The sequence below is a fragment of the Macrosteles quadrilineatus genome, unplaced genomic scaffold, assembly GCF_028750875.1.
Source record: "Macrosteles quadrilineatus isolate MER2022 unplaced genomic scaffold, UCM_ALF_1.0 Scaffold_4__1_contigs__length_99947679, whole genome shotgun sequence".
Lineage (NCBI taxonomy): Eukaryota > Metazoa > Arthropoda > Insecta > Hemiptera > Cicadellidae > Macrosteles > Macrosteles quadrilineatus.
The window spans coordinates 54,771,993-54,787,308 of record NW_026542597.1 but is presented as its reverse complement, the minus strand read 5'-3'; the positions used below and the strand labels follow the sequence as shown (position 1 = coordinate 54,787,308).

Sequence of the window (15,316 nt, the reverse complement as noted above, 5' to 3'; positions counted from 1 at the left end):
GGATTAGAGATACAATCCAAATAAGGATTTGACAAAAACCAACAATTCTTTGTTTACAAATCCACAGTAAACAAAAATCTGAATTAACTAACAGTTGGTTTTCATTCAATGGATTATCTGTTTATTCGTTGAATATGTAGACACAGAGCTTTGAAATCTGCATTCTGTATGCTTATGACACACCAACATTGTAAAAACAGAGACTGGTTATGTTGAATATTGTTTTTGATCTTATTTGTCATTCCGACTTTGCGGTTTTTTTGTTGTTGAAATATTTGAAATTGACAACACATTTTACCATTTCAAACGTTCTGCCAAATATGCGGTGATTTCACTGGGTGGGAGAGTATTATATTAATTAGTTTTTAAAATTAAATTACAACTCAAATTTAAGAATTCACACACTCTGTGATTTAACTTATCAAATAACAAATTATAAGTTTGTAAAAAGTACTATTATATTTATGTGTTGGTAGTTTATGAATGAATTTGAACTCGATACTGATACTTTAAACCAACAATAGCCACTAATTTCTCAGGATAGAACCGCAACCTTCTGATGAATTGAACTATATAACTATTCTCAAACTTAGCCACTATACATCCATCTTTTACTTACTTTTGGCTTATAATTGTAGTAGGATTTATTAATTTAATTTCATACACCCAAAGTAATTTACCATTATATTTCATGCTTCATTGTGAAGAAAGCGTAAAATTGTCTGAAACCGTAAAAATGTTTTGATTAAAATATTTTCTATGTTTTTGAAATTTTCTATAGTAAAACTGTAGTTTGCTGTAATTTATTGTATAGAAGGTTGGAATTCTTTTAATAAAAATTAAGGTAGGTAGTTTGATAACAAGTGAGTTACATACAATGTAACTTTTTTCTCATGGCACAAAATAATTCCTAAATGTTTTGTGGACCTTACTCAAACTGTTTCAACTCAACATTTGAGTGTTATCCAAACTGAACAAACCAATTAAACCCGTTTCAAACAACAAGAAACATTCAAGTGGTAGACAGAAAACTTCAATTCAATTCAATTGAAGTTTTATTGTCTTCTGTAATCACTTTTCAAAAGGAATGTTGGTTCATTTCAATTGTCAATGCTAAAAACAATGTACTTAACTTTAAGCTACAGTTAAAATAGGCAATATGATAAATAGTTTTAAAGACATCATTGTGAAGGGTTAGTGTCTCAAAACCGATTTCTCAAATTATATAAAAGTGTATTGGTATTTCTCTCCTAAAATTGATATACAACCTAATTTTGACGCATAAATCGGACTATATTCTGTATAAGTCATGTTTTATTTTTAGTAATATTTATTTTAATAACTACAGTAGCCTTTTAACAGTATTTGAACCGAATAGGGTTTCTTTCAGAAAACAAAAGTGAAGAATCTATAAGTATAAAAGAGGATGTTTGTTTATATATTTGTTTGTTTGTTTGTTTGGCAGTGATAAACTCAGACACCGCTGAACCGATTGCCACGAAACTTGTTACTTACGTGTAGAATGTCATGGAATAGGTTTATACACCATCAATTTCGTGATCCGTCCAATCGGCTCCGCCCCAGTGGCTCTGGAGTGTCCCATGTTAACCTTATGAGAAATGGAATTAATGAATCTTAACAGCTGTTTCAATTAAACAAGTTAGTTCTGTTCTATGATGTTCAATAGCATTAAAGTTACAAGGATTACCAACAGGGTGCAGCACTATTATTTCTTTTACATTTATGACAACAGCTAATTTGCAACCAAAAGGTGAGTGAGCGTAGCGAACGAACTTCAACCTGGAGGCGAGTTAGCGTAGCGAACGAGCTAACCTGAAGGCAAGTGAGCGTAGCGAACGAGCTAAACCGAAGGCAAGTGAGCGCAGCGAACGAGCTCCAACCTAAAGGTGAGTGAGCGTAGCGAACGAGCTCCAACCTAAAGGTGAGTGAGCGTAGCGAACGAACTTCAACCAGGACGTGATTGAGCCATGCGAACGAGATCATCTTGAAAATTAAGAAGTTAAACGGGGCAAAGCCCGCGGGGTTATAAATAGTCAAAGGCAAGACAACGTCTGCCGGGTTCAGCTAGTTTATTTATAAAAATAAATACGTCTGCCTTAAAAAAAAAGGTTGCCAATGACACAGAAAAAATTTTACACTTAAATATTGAAGGATCATCAAGCTATAAGACTGATTAATTTTGATGTTTGCCATATTGATCTTTTACACTTTAACATATGTATTCATAAGGATTGTCTTTATGGTTGGTCGGTTGAAAATCTTAAAGATAAAATATATTATTTTGAGGGAAACATTAAACACTCCGGATATCTAACAAAAAGAGGGTGTTTGGAAAATTGCATTCTTAATTTATCTTTATTTTGACCCATAAAACTAGGTCTACTTTCCAGATTGCCGCTCTTTATTTATTGGACAGCCTGTAAAAATAGAAGTCAGATTCTCTTGTGAGCAAGAAATATAATCGTATCCCACTAAAATATGCTTTTTCAAACGTGAAAAGAAGATAGTTAAATGGAAAATATTAGAGTGAAAAACTAGTCAGTGAAGCAGTTGCTTCACTATATTTATATGTTGATTTCTGTATTAAAAGTAACTGGTTTATTGAAGGGTGGCATCTAATTCAACCCACTCATGAGGAGTAAAATTACTACCAAATGTGATTATTATATCACACTAGTTGCCAACATGGTAGCTGCGTAATTAGAGTAATTCAATATAAAAGACTAAATCGGTCCCTTTGAACATTAAGGTTAATTTGATTGCCATACGCCCTGTTTCAATTTTGATTTGGTTTTGTCGGTTATTTGATTACAAGTTTGTGCTGAGGATATCAGCATTAAATTAATACATTTTTTATCTGGCAAAAAAACTAATTAAGTGTACTAGGTGGTTTAAAACAGGTTTTATACCTCAGAAAACTTATATAGTTGTCATTTATCATGGCTAGGTTACCATACCATGGTTGGTACTTGTGAAGAAATTAGTACAGCAACTCGTTACGACCCGATCTTGTCAAAGGTTCTTGATTTTACGATCCATGGATGGCCAGAATACGTAAGCAACGAACTTCTGAAACCGTATGTTGTGAGGAGCCATGAATTGTCCGTGGATGGAGATTGTGTTTTGTGGGGGAGGAGAGTTATTATCCCGGAACCGTACCGGAAAGAAATCTTGTTTTTGCTACACAAAGAGCACCCTGGAGGCTCAAGAATGAAAAACCTGGCACGAGGGTATGTATGGTGGCCGAAAATGGACTCGGATATTGAAGAGCTGGTTAAAGGCTGTGGAATTTGCCAATCAACTCGCAACGCTTTGCCCCTTGCCCCATTACAGCGCTGGTCTTGGCCTAACCAGCCCTGGCAGAGAGTCCATGTGGATTTTGCGTCTTTCCGTAACAAGGATTTCCTAATTCTGGTGGACAGTTACTCTAAGTGGCTGGAAGTGTTTCAAATGCAAACGACAACATCGGCAAAGACAATTGAAAGATTGAGATCTTGTTTTGCGGTATTCGGACTGCCTTGTACTCTGGTGAGTGATGGAGGACCTCAATTGAGATCCCAGGAATTTGAAGTATTCTTAAAGGCAAATGGCATTTTGCATGTAGTTAGTCCGCCTTATCATCCGGCTAGTAACGGCCTCGCTGAGCGTGCTGTCCAAACTACTAAGAACACCTTTTTGAGACAAATGCTGCAAGATGAAATGTCTAAATCTAACAGGTCCGTTCAACATCGCATTGATAGTTTTTTATTTGTGTATAGAAATACACCACATACAGCAACCGGTTGTTCCCCAGCAGAAATGTTTTTCAAATTCAAGCCTAGGACTCATCTTTGTTTGTTAAAGCCACATTTGGAAGCTAAGGTCAACGAAAATCAAGAACGTATCATTCAGACAAGGAACAAGGGGGTAACTCCCAGGAACTTTGATGTGGGACAAAAGGTATTCGTAAAAAGCGTCAGGAATGAAAGGTTAAACTGGCTGCTTGGTATTGTTGCAAAAATTGTAAGTCCCATGACCTATTTAGTGAAGACCGAGGGCCGTACAAGATTTGTTCATGCCGACCACTTACGTGAGAACCATGTGGTGTCAGAGGATGAAGAGGATACAATAATTCCATGCCCAATACCAACTACGCAAATTATTAAATCACACCCTGCAAGGCTGGATGTAGGAATTCCTGTACCTAGTACTCAGCCAGAGACATCTGATGTGCAAGAAAGTGTATCCCCATCCAACGAAGTCAAGAATAAAAGTCCAGGCCCGCATAAGAGTCCTAAGGTGCTTTTGCGTCGATCTCAAAGAGAGCGGCGAGCGCCTACTAAATTAGATTGGTAAAAAAGATTTGGTTTCCCCCCCCAAAAGAAGAAGTTGTTTATTTTTGTTTTATAATCGGTTGGGAGGGAATGTTATATATTCAAGAAGAGTTATTTATGTTATATTATATAGAGGCAAGTTGACCTCACCAAATAGTTTAAATGTTAACTTATCGGGCCTGGTGAAGGAACCAAACCAGGATGAGTCATTCGGGCAAAGTCCAAGAGGCTGACTAGCCGATCGAGAAGGCACAGTGACGGAACGCCATTCGACGTTATGAACCCGGTGAGTAAAGTCAACTCGTACGCTTACAGTGTTAGTAGCCTAGTCTGCCAGTGTCCTGTACTTGTCCGGTTCTGTTCATTTCCAACGTCCGAGTCATAAAACTTAGCACCAAATGTGACGAATTACTCCATCTTTTCAACCCTCAAACTAACTAGATTCCATAAACACTGTAAGAAATACACAGCAGTTTAACAGTAAACGTTAAATTATATAAATAACTCAAGAGGATCTCTATTGGGCTCCCTAAAACAAAGTTCGCTATTTCAGACCATTTCATCTTATTACTCTAGACAAACTTTTGTCAAGATTTTTCTATTTGACAATGATGTTTATATTTTTGGAGAAGAAGTTCTAGTTAGGAGTTATGTTTATAATATGACGTTGCCTATAAAATAACTGTGTGTTTGTCAGCTTAGAAGGTTTTCTTATCACCTTCAGATGTATCTTTATTGTGGATTCTTTTAAGAATATGATCAAAAATAATCACGAAAAAACGTAATAAAAACTATACTCTTAAAATATCATGCATATACAATAAATGTGTACTCTAGGGTAGAGCTATAACATAGCAGGCATATACTTTTGTATTTTACTTGGCTAATTTGATTTTGTTTGACTTTGTTACTCTAGCCCAATAAAAGACTTATTGAGACGTATAATTGGCATCACATGCCATCTGTAACGTTGTATGTGTTGTTTTCAATCGAAATCCAAATAATATAATTTAGCCTACCCGTTTTAGAAATAAATATAGCTGTTTATTGTAATCCTCGAAATTGTTGGATGAGATAAATAGTTCCCAAAAAATACAAAACCGTCAAAGGAATACAATACGGAATACGATGCACCATCGCCAACCTTCAAAATGTTTAAGTTTAATAATCATTGAGGTAATTTTCACGCATTTTCATTATTCATAGACTTACAATTATATAAATGCAATTCTTTGGAAACATGTGACGTTTTAGTGGTCTGAATAAACAAATGACAGCTTTTGTGACTGAATTTTTTTATGTTTCCCTTCCTCCAAGACAAAATTGTAAGATTAAATTTTAAATAAAAAATTACTTAGGAGGTAATGTCAATTCGCCTTAAAAATTGTATCTAAACTAGTGACTAAATTCAGAATTAATTTTCAAATATACACCCCTCATAGTTTTTTTATACTACAATATTTAATATTGTACTCAGAAAGGCCAAAGGGCGAGTAAAGGAATATTAACTAACTGGTCTCACAAAACTTCTTGATCGTAAAGTTAATTTAATGGCAAGTAGTAAATTATTTGACTTTTACGACGTTCTTTTATGGCGATCGGAATCAGGGTGAAGATTTTTACGATGATGAAATTACCATTTAAAAAGTTTAAGTAGGTCACCAAGTTTGTAAAATGTTTGTATTTTTGTCTCACACAACATTTAAAAATATTTTGGACTTAAAAAAGACCAGTAAGTAAAGACCTTCACAATCTGCACATACGGTTGGGATTGCTTTTTTACTATATAATAAATAATTAATTCATAAATGATAAATTTGCATATAAATCACTGAAACTAATCCAGTATTTTTCGAGAATGCAGTCCACAAATGTATGACCTTAATTTCAATCATGAATTGATAAAGATTAACTATGTAAAACTCGAAATATTTTTAACTAAGTATCTCTTTCGTAGAAAGTTAGGTATAAAATAAGTAAACGAAGAGCTTGGAAATAGATAAGTTACCAGTTGTCTAATGAATTCTTTTTAAGTATTGATTAAAAATAAAACTTAAGAAATAAACTAATATCTTCTTAGGTACTACAGAAAAATACACCGGTATCAACTTCTACCAGGATTAAAAAGATACCGTTGATCACTATAATAGATTTTGAAATGAATGTGTTTTTAAAGTGGTTTAGATTTCAGTTATTAAAAACTATTATCGTTGCTAAACTTGCTGATGACTTGAAGATGTACCAATACAATAAATAATATTATTGCAAGTTTTATTTATACCTTCAAAATGCCATTGTTAAAGTCCGTAACACATTAAATTTCTGTCTCTTGCTGAATAAGAAAAATATACGAATTGAAGAAAATAGAAAATCATAGAAATAGAAAATACACTAATATTTAGAGTACTTTAAAATGATAAAAACATTAAATTTAAGATTGATAATATAAGACTATTTTATCTTATCTCTTTTTTAGTAGTTTAAATATACTTAAATATTTTAATAAAACTTGTAAGAAAGATTTAATTTCCAGAAATACCTATAGTAACTCCATACTTATGATATATATATAAAAAAAAACCGTTAGAGGCCTACCGGATACCTACTAAAATTAAATGACTACAAAATAAATACCATTTAACTAGAAAAAAATAATCGGAAAATGTTCAAAGCAAAAATAGACTTAGATTTATTTTACAAAATATTCTTTACAGAATCTACATTTTGTCACCAGATCGTTACTCACTTGTATAGTGCACTCTACTTTCTGTGACAAATGGAGTTATACCTCTTGTGAAGTAGACATACGAGACTGCGAGAGCTCATTGATGTATTAATAGACTTGCATGGTTATAAATATCACATTATTTTGCATATATGTAACTAATTGTCATGAAAAAAATGAAAGAATAATTCAATTATATGTATGAGTATCTGAAGAGAATTATATCAATGGACCTCCTTAACAATTAGGCCTATTATCCAGACCAATAAATCTCATTATTATGGTAACTTTTTTCTGAAAGAAGAATTTACATAATAGTAATAATTATGAGTAGGCCTACTGTATTTAATATTACGCAGCCTATTTAACTGTTAGGTTTTCAGGATTTTCATAAACTTCATTTGTATATTGCCATATTATTTCAAACAAAAATTAAAATGAAAACCCTCTTCAGGGCCAAGGTATTTCAAATTTACTTTCTGGGCACTTGAATTTACTTACAACAACTATGTAGTCTGGAAATGTACTAAGCAAATAGAAAGCTCGAGAAAAGAAATATTAACTACTATTTTAAAATTTCTCGATCGTAAAGTTAAGTTTAGTAATCGTTTAGCGGATGGCTGTAAATTCTTTGATTTTTACGACGATTCGAATTGGGTCAAGAGTTTATGATGATAACACTAACATTTTCCAAAGTTTATGTTGGTAATAGCTTCATTTAAAGTTGAGCATTCGGTGTCATGCAAATTGAAAAATGTTTTGAACATCATTAACAGTAGAATAAAACTAAAGACTTAGTTTTAAAATTTAATAAAACATTAATTAATACAGTTGAGATTGAGTTTGAAGGTAATAATAATTTCCATTTCTTGTATAATCCGTAATTTCACTGCAATTCATCAAGAAAAAATATATCTTGTTTGAGCATTCTCAAATTAGGTCTAAACTTAAATTTATTTTAAATAAAATAATACTTGTTTTGTCATTTAAATAATAGATATTTAAATGTTTTGTGTGTAAATAAATAACTGCTCTTTTTGGTTCAATTCAGAATAATATTTTAAGTGAGTTCATAAAATAAAATTGTATTAAGTTAAGCCAGACAGAGAGAGAGAGAGAGAGAGAGATAGGCAGACAATGCAGAGGAATGTGCTGCGTATCCTGCTTATCAGTTCCAGCCGACATGATATAGACTGACCAGTGGTTTTTCCTGTACACTGCTCCAACTCACGCAGTTACTATGCAGTCTTCATGTGAATCAAACATTGAAGGTCTCTGAATCCCTCTAATTATTTTACCATGGGTCTCAGTATCCCATATTAAATCATCAATTATTGACTCTATTGTTTCTACAGAAGTTTTATTTAACCGTGAGGAACATTCACCAGAAGTTTGTGTGCACACAGTGTTATATTTTATTTTCTCAAGAAGTGTTAATCTCCATTACTTGGTATTAACGAACATTCGATAATTTCTTCTCTTCGAGGTCGTGAGTACATCTCTACACATCATTCCTCTCTGTCTATTTCAATTTGGACTTAAATATCTCAGCAAGAGAATAGTTTTGATTTTAATATTTTTATTGTAAAGGGTTAATTTAATTTTGTATTATTATAATATTTTCTGAACTCAAATGAATTTATTATTTTTCCAGTAGCAACTCACTGCTTAGACAGATCAATAAACTTGCTTTCTACTATATTAACAAATATCTTTTGAACCAGCAATTATTCAGTTTGGTAGCAAAGTCAGGAATTTAATTTTTAATTCCCCTTTGTTCAAACATATTGGTCCTTCGAGCCGGATTCACTTAGTCATTTGTTAATAAATAATAAAAAAAATGTAAATTAAAATATACTTTTGAGAAACATATTGAAGGTCATTTTTTGAAATTGTCAAAGTAAGGTTAATTGTATTTGAAGGTTATTGTAGATTAAAGTTGAGAATTTGTTTGTTCAAAGGTAGTTATCATATAAAATATTTGGTATTCATTTTGTCTTAGATTAAATTAGATATTTAATCGTAAAACGCTCATACATTTCTCCAGTATTGGATTTGTGATTTATTGATATTTTTTAAGAGTTATTAGGGTTGTTTAGAGAATTTAATCTGAAAATATTTTCTTATGCCAAATAGTTTTTAACACAAATAAATATTGCTGATTTATATTCTACAATCTTGTTCTATGTGCTACTGTAATATTATATAGGCTACAAGCTTAATTGAATAATTTTGCAAATCATGATGTGAATTTTTTGATCTACTTTCATTCTGAATTAATGGTATTCTTTATTCTTTATTGATTTTTTTACTATCTTGAAGTATATAACACTTGTCATGTTTATACTTGTGTAAAGAGTGCTCAAACATTCTTGTGCCTTTGATTATTTAAATTTTCTCTTGGTATTCAATTTCTGAGGGGAAAAATGGATGCAGAAGATTTTAAGCGTAAGGTTTCTGCCTTGAAGAGAAAATTATCAGATAGTGCTAAGGAAGTCCAAACTATTAATGAGAAGGGTAGGGCAGCTCTCGAAGATCCTGCTCAAGTAAACTTATTCAAGGGTATGTTTAAGGTGTTAGAGAAATATTTTTCCAAATTTGAAACTCTCTGGGATGAACTTATTGATCTACATGAAGATGAAGGAAAAGTCTCAGAATTTCCTGTCGAAGCAGATCTGACTATGCAAACCAAGGCCAAACGTTATTACTACGAGGCACACACAAGCTATGAAGCACTTATGGCTCTTGTTCAGACAACATCACCTCCCTCACGCCAAAGCATTAATCCTAATGAATCAGTTATATCATCTGAGAACAGATCAAATAAAATTTTACCTCGGATCAATCTGCCCCACTTCAATGGACAAATTACAAACTGGCCTAAATTCCGTGATGCATTCATATCAATTATTCATAATGATGCTTTGTTGACTAAAATGGAGAAATTCCATTACCTGGTTTCCTCACTTGTAGGCACAGCTTCTGCAGTTATAAGTAACTTGCCATTAATAGAAGACAATTATGACTTGGCATGGAAGGCATTGAATGACACGTTTAATAATAAACGTATGCTAGCCTCTAACTATTTAAATCAGCTCATCCAGTTTAAGCCACAGCAAGGCAAGCCTACCATTGATTCTCTACAGAATTTTGTATCACAAGTTTCAGACAATATTGCAGCATTTAAACTGCTAAAAATTCCAAATGAAGCAGATTTTGTATTGTTTCATATTGCTGTTCGATTATTAGATTCTGCGACCAGAGAACAATTTGAACTTCAACACAAAGATAAAGATTTTCCTGTCTTTGATGATCTTACAAAGTTTCTACGGGAACGATGCCTAGCATTACAGCTCGCCTTTGGAAATTCTCATCAATCCTCACATGACAATAGCTCTGCGAAGCCTAGTGGTGCTATTAAAGGATATAATACTAAATCTTCTAGCCGTGGTATGCGAGCTACACTCTTGGCTAACTCACCAGGAAATAACATGCAATCGAAAGATAACAATAAAGGTTTCACATGCTTTCTATGCAACAGTGGTAGTCATACACTCTGGAGATGTAAAGATTTTATGAATGCAACAGTTGATGAGCGACACAAGATGTTAAGAAATTGGCATGGATGTAAAAATTGCTTGTATGCCAACCACACTATAGGAAAGTGTAACTCAAAGTGGACTTGTAAATTTTGCAAGAAGAGACACCACTCGTTACTACATATTCCAACCTCAGCTGATGAAGAACCGAAAGATAATGCTACTAGTGCACCAACTTCGTCTTTGACTGCAACTCTTCCTCAACATAGCAACATATTGCTGGGTACTGTTGTTGCTGAGATAAAAGATGCTTCAGGAAGATTTCAACCCATACGTCTAGTGATAGACTCAGGAAGTCAACATTCCTTCATAACTCACAAATGCCTCACCAAACTTGGTTTATCGACAACTCCATATCCAAAGAAGATATCGGCTATTGGCCAGACCATATTTGATGGTGCAAAAGGCAAGGCACTTTGTCATCTGAAGCCAAAAAATCAGGAAACCCCTATCCTCAAAACAGAAGCTGTTGTGATCAACAATATTACTTCATACCTACCCAACTTCACTATGCCTTCTAACTTATGGTCGGAATATACCAAATTTGAACTAGCAGACCCTAAGTTTTGGGAACCTGGACCTATTGAGTTTTTATTGGGCTCTGACTTGTTTCCAGATGTTTGGCTTGGATCTTCGATTACTCTTCATGAAAACCAACCCAAGCTGTTTGCATCAGTCTTTGGCTACATTGCTATTGGGAGAGTTCTTGACTGTCAATCATCCACTAGTATGAATGCTTCTTTCTTCACCCTTGCTTATGATAAAGATGATATTCATAATCAGCTGCAACGATTTTGGGAACTCGAGGAACCTGCTTCTATCCCAGTCAAAGAAAACCCAGAAGATTTAGCTTGTGAAAAGCATTTTACAGAGACTCACTACAGACTTGAGAGCGGCCAGTACGTTGTTCGCCTACCGTTTAAAAGTGAGCCAAAGCATCTTGGTGACTCTGAAAGAAATTCTCTGAAAAGACTATACAGCTTAGAAACAAAACTGACAAAGAATTCCCTACTTAAGTCTGAATACTGCAATTTCATGAAAGAATACCTTGAACTGGAACACATGAGCCCCACATCATCTACTTCAAAATATGTGATCCCGCACCATTCTGTTACTAAAGAAGATCGCTCACAGATTAAGCTCAGAGTAGTATTTGATGCTTCTTCCCTTACTGACTCTAACACGTCTCTAAACAACCATCTTATGATAGGCCCAAAGTTACAGCAAGACATAAAAGGTATCTTGACAAGATTTCGGATGTATCCAGTAGTTTTTGTGGCTGATATAATAAAAATGTACAGGCAGATTTTAGTTCATCCCTCTGATAGGGTATATCAACACATTTTCTGGAGATTTGATCCTTCTGAAGCTATTCAGAAATATGAACTGAATACAGTAACGTATGGTACTACCTCTGCACCTTTTTTAGCCTTGAGAGTCATGAAACAGCTAGCAACCGATGAAGGGACTGACTATCCACATGCAGCAAAGGCTATTCTTCAAGACATGTATGTCGACGATCTTGTCACTGGTGCTTCTACTGTTGATGAAGCCTTGAAACTCAAGGATGAAGTAATCAATCTTTTACACAAAGGTCATTTTGGTCTAAGTAAATGGGCCAGTAACTCTCAGGAAATTTTAAATGCAATCAATCCTTCAAAACATATCAAACAGATCAACCTCTCATCTAGTGAAGATTCAAATGTCAAGATCCTAGGACTTCAATGGAACCCTTCAAGCGACACGTTTGCATACCAGATTGAACAATTTACCCCTGTGTTTACTAAAAGGGCCATCCTATCAGCTGTTGCAAAGATTTTTGATCCTCTAGGATTCGTTTCTCCTGTGATAATGATTGCAAAGAGCATAATACAAAGCCTATGGAAATTGAAGCTGGGCTGGGATTCGGAAATCCCAACTAACTTGAAGACTCTATGGAATGACTTGACTACTCAGCTAGAGAACCTGCAACATCTTAGTATTCCAAGATTTGTAACATCTGACAAACAATACAAATTGCAAATAGTAGGATTTGCTGATGCTTCAGAAAAAGGATATTGTGCTGCACTGTATCTGAGAGTTATTAGTGACAAAATAATTACAAACCTTCTAACAGCCAAAACTAAGTTAGCCCCAATCAAGACACTGTCTATCCCACGCTTAGAGTTGTGTGGAGCCTACCTGCTTGCAACAATATTCCACTCTGTTATGGAAACCCTCAGCCAATTTGCCAGTAATCAGTTTCAGAAGCCTATTTTCTTCACTGATTCTTCAATTGTCTTAGGATGGCTGAATACACCAACTTACAAGCTTAAAGTTTTTGTAGCAAACAGAGTTGCACATATCTCAGAACATACTCCTGTTTCATCGTGGAGACATATTAAATCAGAGGAAAATCCAAGTGACCATGGTTCTAGAGGACTTTTACCAGATAAACTAACTAACTGTGATCTATGGTGGCATGGCCCTAAGTGGATGAATATGCCTGAAGATAAATGGCCAGAGTCTACAGTACAGTTCCAGCAGCAGCCCCTACCTGAAGTGAAAGCTGAACCACAAGTGCTTGTCTCAAATAGTACTGAGCCAGAGCTTATCAAGATGATGGAAAACTATTCTTCATACTACAAACTTCTACGTGTAATATCTTGGATCAGAAGATTTATCTACAATTGTCAAGCTAAACTACACAGTACTAGTCGTCTTAAAGGACCCCTTCAGCCTAAGGAAATTCAAGAGTCCTTACTATCCTGCATCAAGAAAATTCAATCACACTTTTTCTCTATTGATGGCGACAGAAGATGTGCAACTGCTGTCCTCAATAAGTTTCATAAACTTACCCCTTTCTTTGACAAACTGGGGATACTCAGGGTGGGCGGCAGGCTAAATAATGCAGCTATCCCAGAAGATCAAAGACACCCAATCCTTCTGCCAAAGTGTCATTTCACCTTATTGTTGGTAGATTATTACCATAAAATCTACCTACACCCAGGACCCAACTTGCTTCAAGCTCTGATTCAATTACGATTTTGGATACCATCACTGAGAAATATTGTCCGTCAGCGAACCTTCAAATGTCTAAGGTGCTTCAAGCTAAAGGCTGAAACCTTTTCCCCGATGATGGCTGATCTTCCTTCGCAACGAGTGAATGTAAGCCGAGCATTTTTACATGTTGGTGTTGACTTTGCTGGACCTTTGACTATGAGAGAGTCGTTAAGAAGAAAAGCAACCACTGCCAAGACTTACATCTGTGTTTTTGTCTGCATGGCTACTAAAGCTTTGCATTTAGAGCTGGTAACCGCACTCTCAACAGATGCCTTTATGGCTGCTTTCAGACGTTTTATTTCTAGAAGAGGTCTTCCTGAACAAGTGTATTCCGACTGTGGAACCAACTTCAGAGGAGCAGCTAATCGTCTTCGAGAGTTAGGAATATGGTATTCCAATCAGACTACACAAGAAGAAATTCTACAGCAAACTACTAAACTGGATGTAAAATGGAATTTCAATCCTCCCTACTCCCCACACTTTGGTGGACTGTGGGAGTCGGCAGTTAAATCAACAAAGACACATTTGAGGAAGATAGCTGGAGAAACTGCTTTGACTTATGAAGAGTGGTCAACCTTGCTCACCCAAGTAGAAGCAGTTCTCAATTCAAGACCACTCTGTCCTTTGTCAGCTAGTCCAGAAGAAACTAATTTTCTTTCTCCAGGACACTTTCTTGTTGGATGTCCTCTTGTTGCTCCTCCCGAACCTTCTCTTCTTGATCTTCGAGAAAACGTCCTTACAAGATGGCAACTAGTCCACAAGATGGTTCAACATTTTTGGAAGAGGTGGCAAGTGGAATACTTGAACATCCTGCAAGCGAGAGGAAAATGGACAAGATCTTCTACAAACCCTAAAATCGGAGACTTGGTTCTTCTTAAGGATCAAAATGTACCTATCTTGCAGTGGCCTCTTGGAAGAATCATCAAGACTCACCCAGGCAGTGATGGAATTGTTCGAGTGATGACTGTCAAGACCAGTGACTCTGAATTCCAACGTCCAGCTGTGAAATTGGTACCTCTTCTTTCAATCAATTCAGACCCTTTTAAGTAAGATGCTAGAAATTTCCTTTGAAATTTCGGTGGGCGGTATGTTTGAGCATTCTCAAATTAGGTCTAAACTTAAATTTATTTTAAATAAAATAATACTTGTTTTGTCATTTAAATAATAGATATTTAAATGTTTTGTGTGTAAATAAATAACTGCTCTTTTTGGTTCAATTCAGAATAATATTTTAAGTGAGTTCATAAAATAAAATTGTATTAAGTTAAGCCAGACAGAGAGAGAGAGAGAGAGAGATAGGCAGACAATGCAGAGGAATGTGCTGCGTATCCTGCTTATCAGTTCCAGCCGACATGATATAGACTGACCAGTGGTTTTTCCTGTACACTTCTCCAACTCACTCAGTTACTATGCAGTCTTCATGTGAATCAAACATTGAGGGTCTCTGAATCCCTCTAATTATTTTACCATGGGTCTCAGTATCCCATATTAAATCATCAATTATTGACTCTATTGTTTCTACAGAAGTTTTATTTAACCATGAGGAACATTCACCAGAAGTTTGTGTGCACACAGTGTTATATTTTATTTTCTCAAGAAGTGTTAATCTCCATTAC

General features: G+C 34.9%; 2 protein-coding genes across 2 annotated transcripts; both read left to right on the top strand.

The window, feature by feature from the left end:
• Positions 1-2,979: 2,979 nt before the first annotated feature.
• On the top strand, positions 2,980-4,356 carry LOC128992930 (uncharacterized protein K02A2.6-like). The gene has a single exon (XM_054416675.1). The coding sequence runs from the start codon at positions 2,980-2,982 to the stop codon at positions 4,354-4,356; it is 1,377 nt and encodes a 458-aa protein (XP_054272650.1).
• Positions 4,357-9,485: 5,129 nt separating this feature from the next.
• LOC128992929 (uncharacterized) lies at positions 9,486-14,750 on the top strand. The gene is made up of 2 exons (XM_054416674.1): positions 9,486-9,621; positions 10,795-14,750. Exons 1-2 carry the CDS (start codon positions 9,486-9,488, stop codon positions 14,748-14,750), a joined length of 4,092 nt encoding a protein of 1,363 aa, XP_054272649.1.
• Positions 14,751-15,316: the final 566 nt, after the last annotated feature.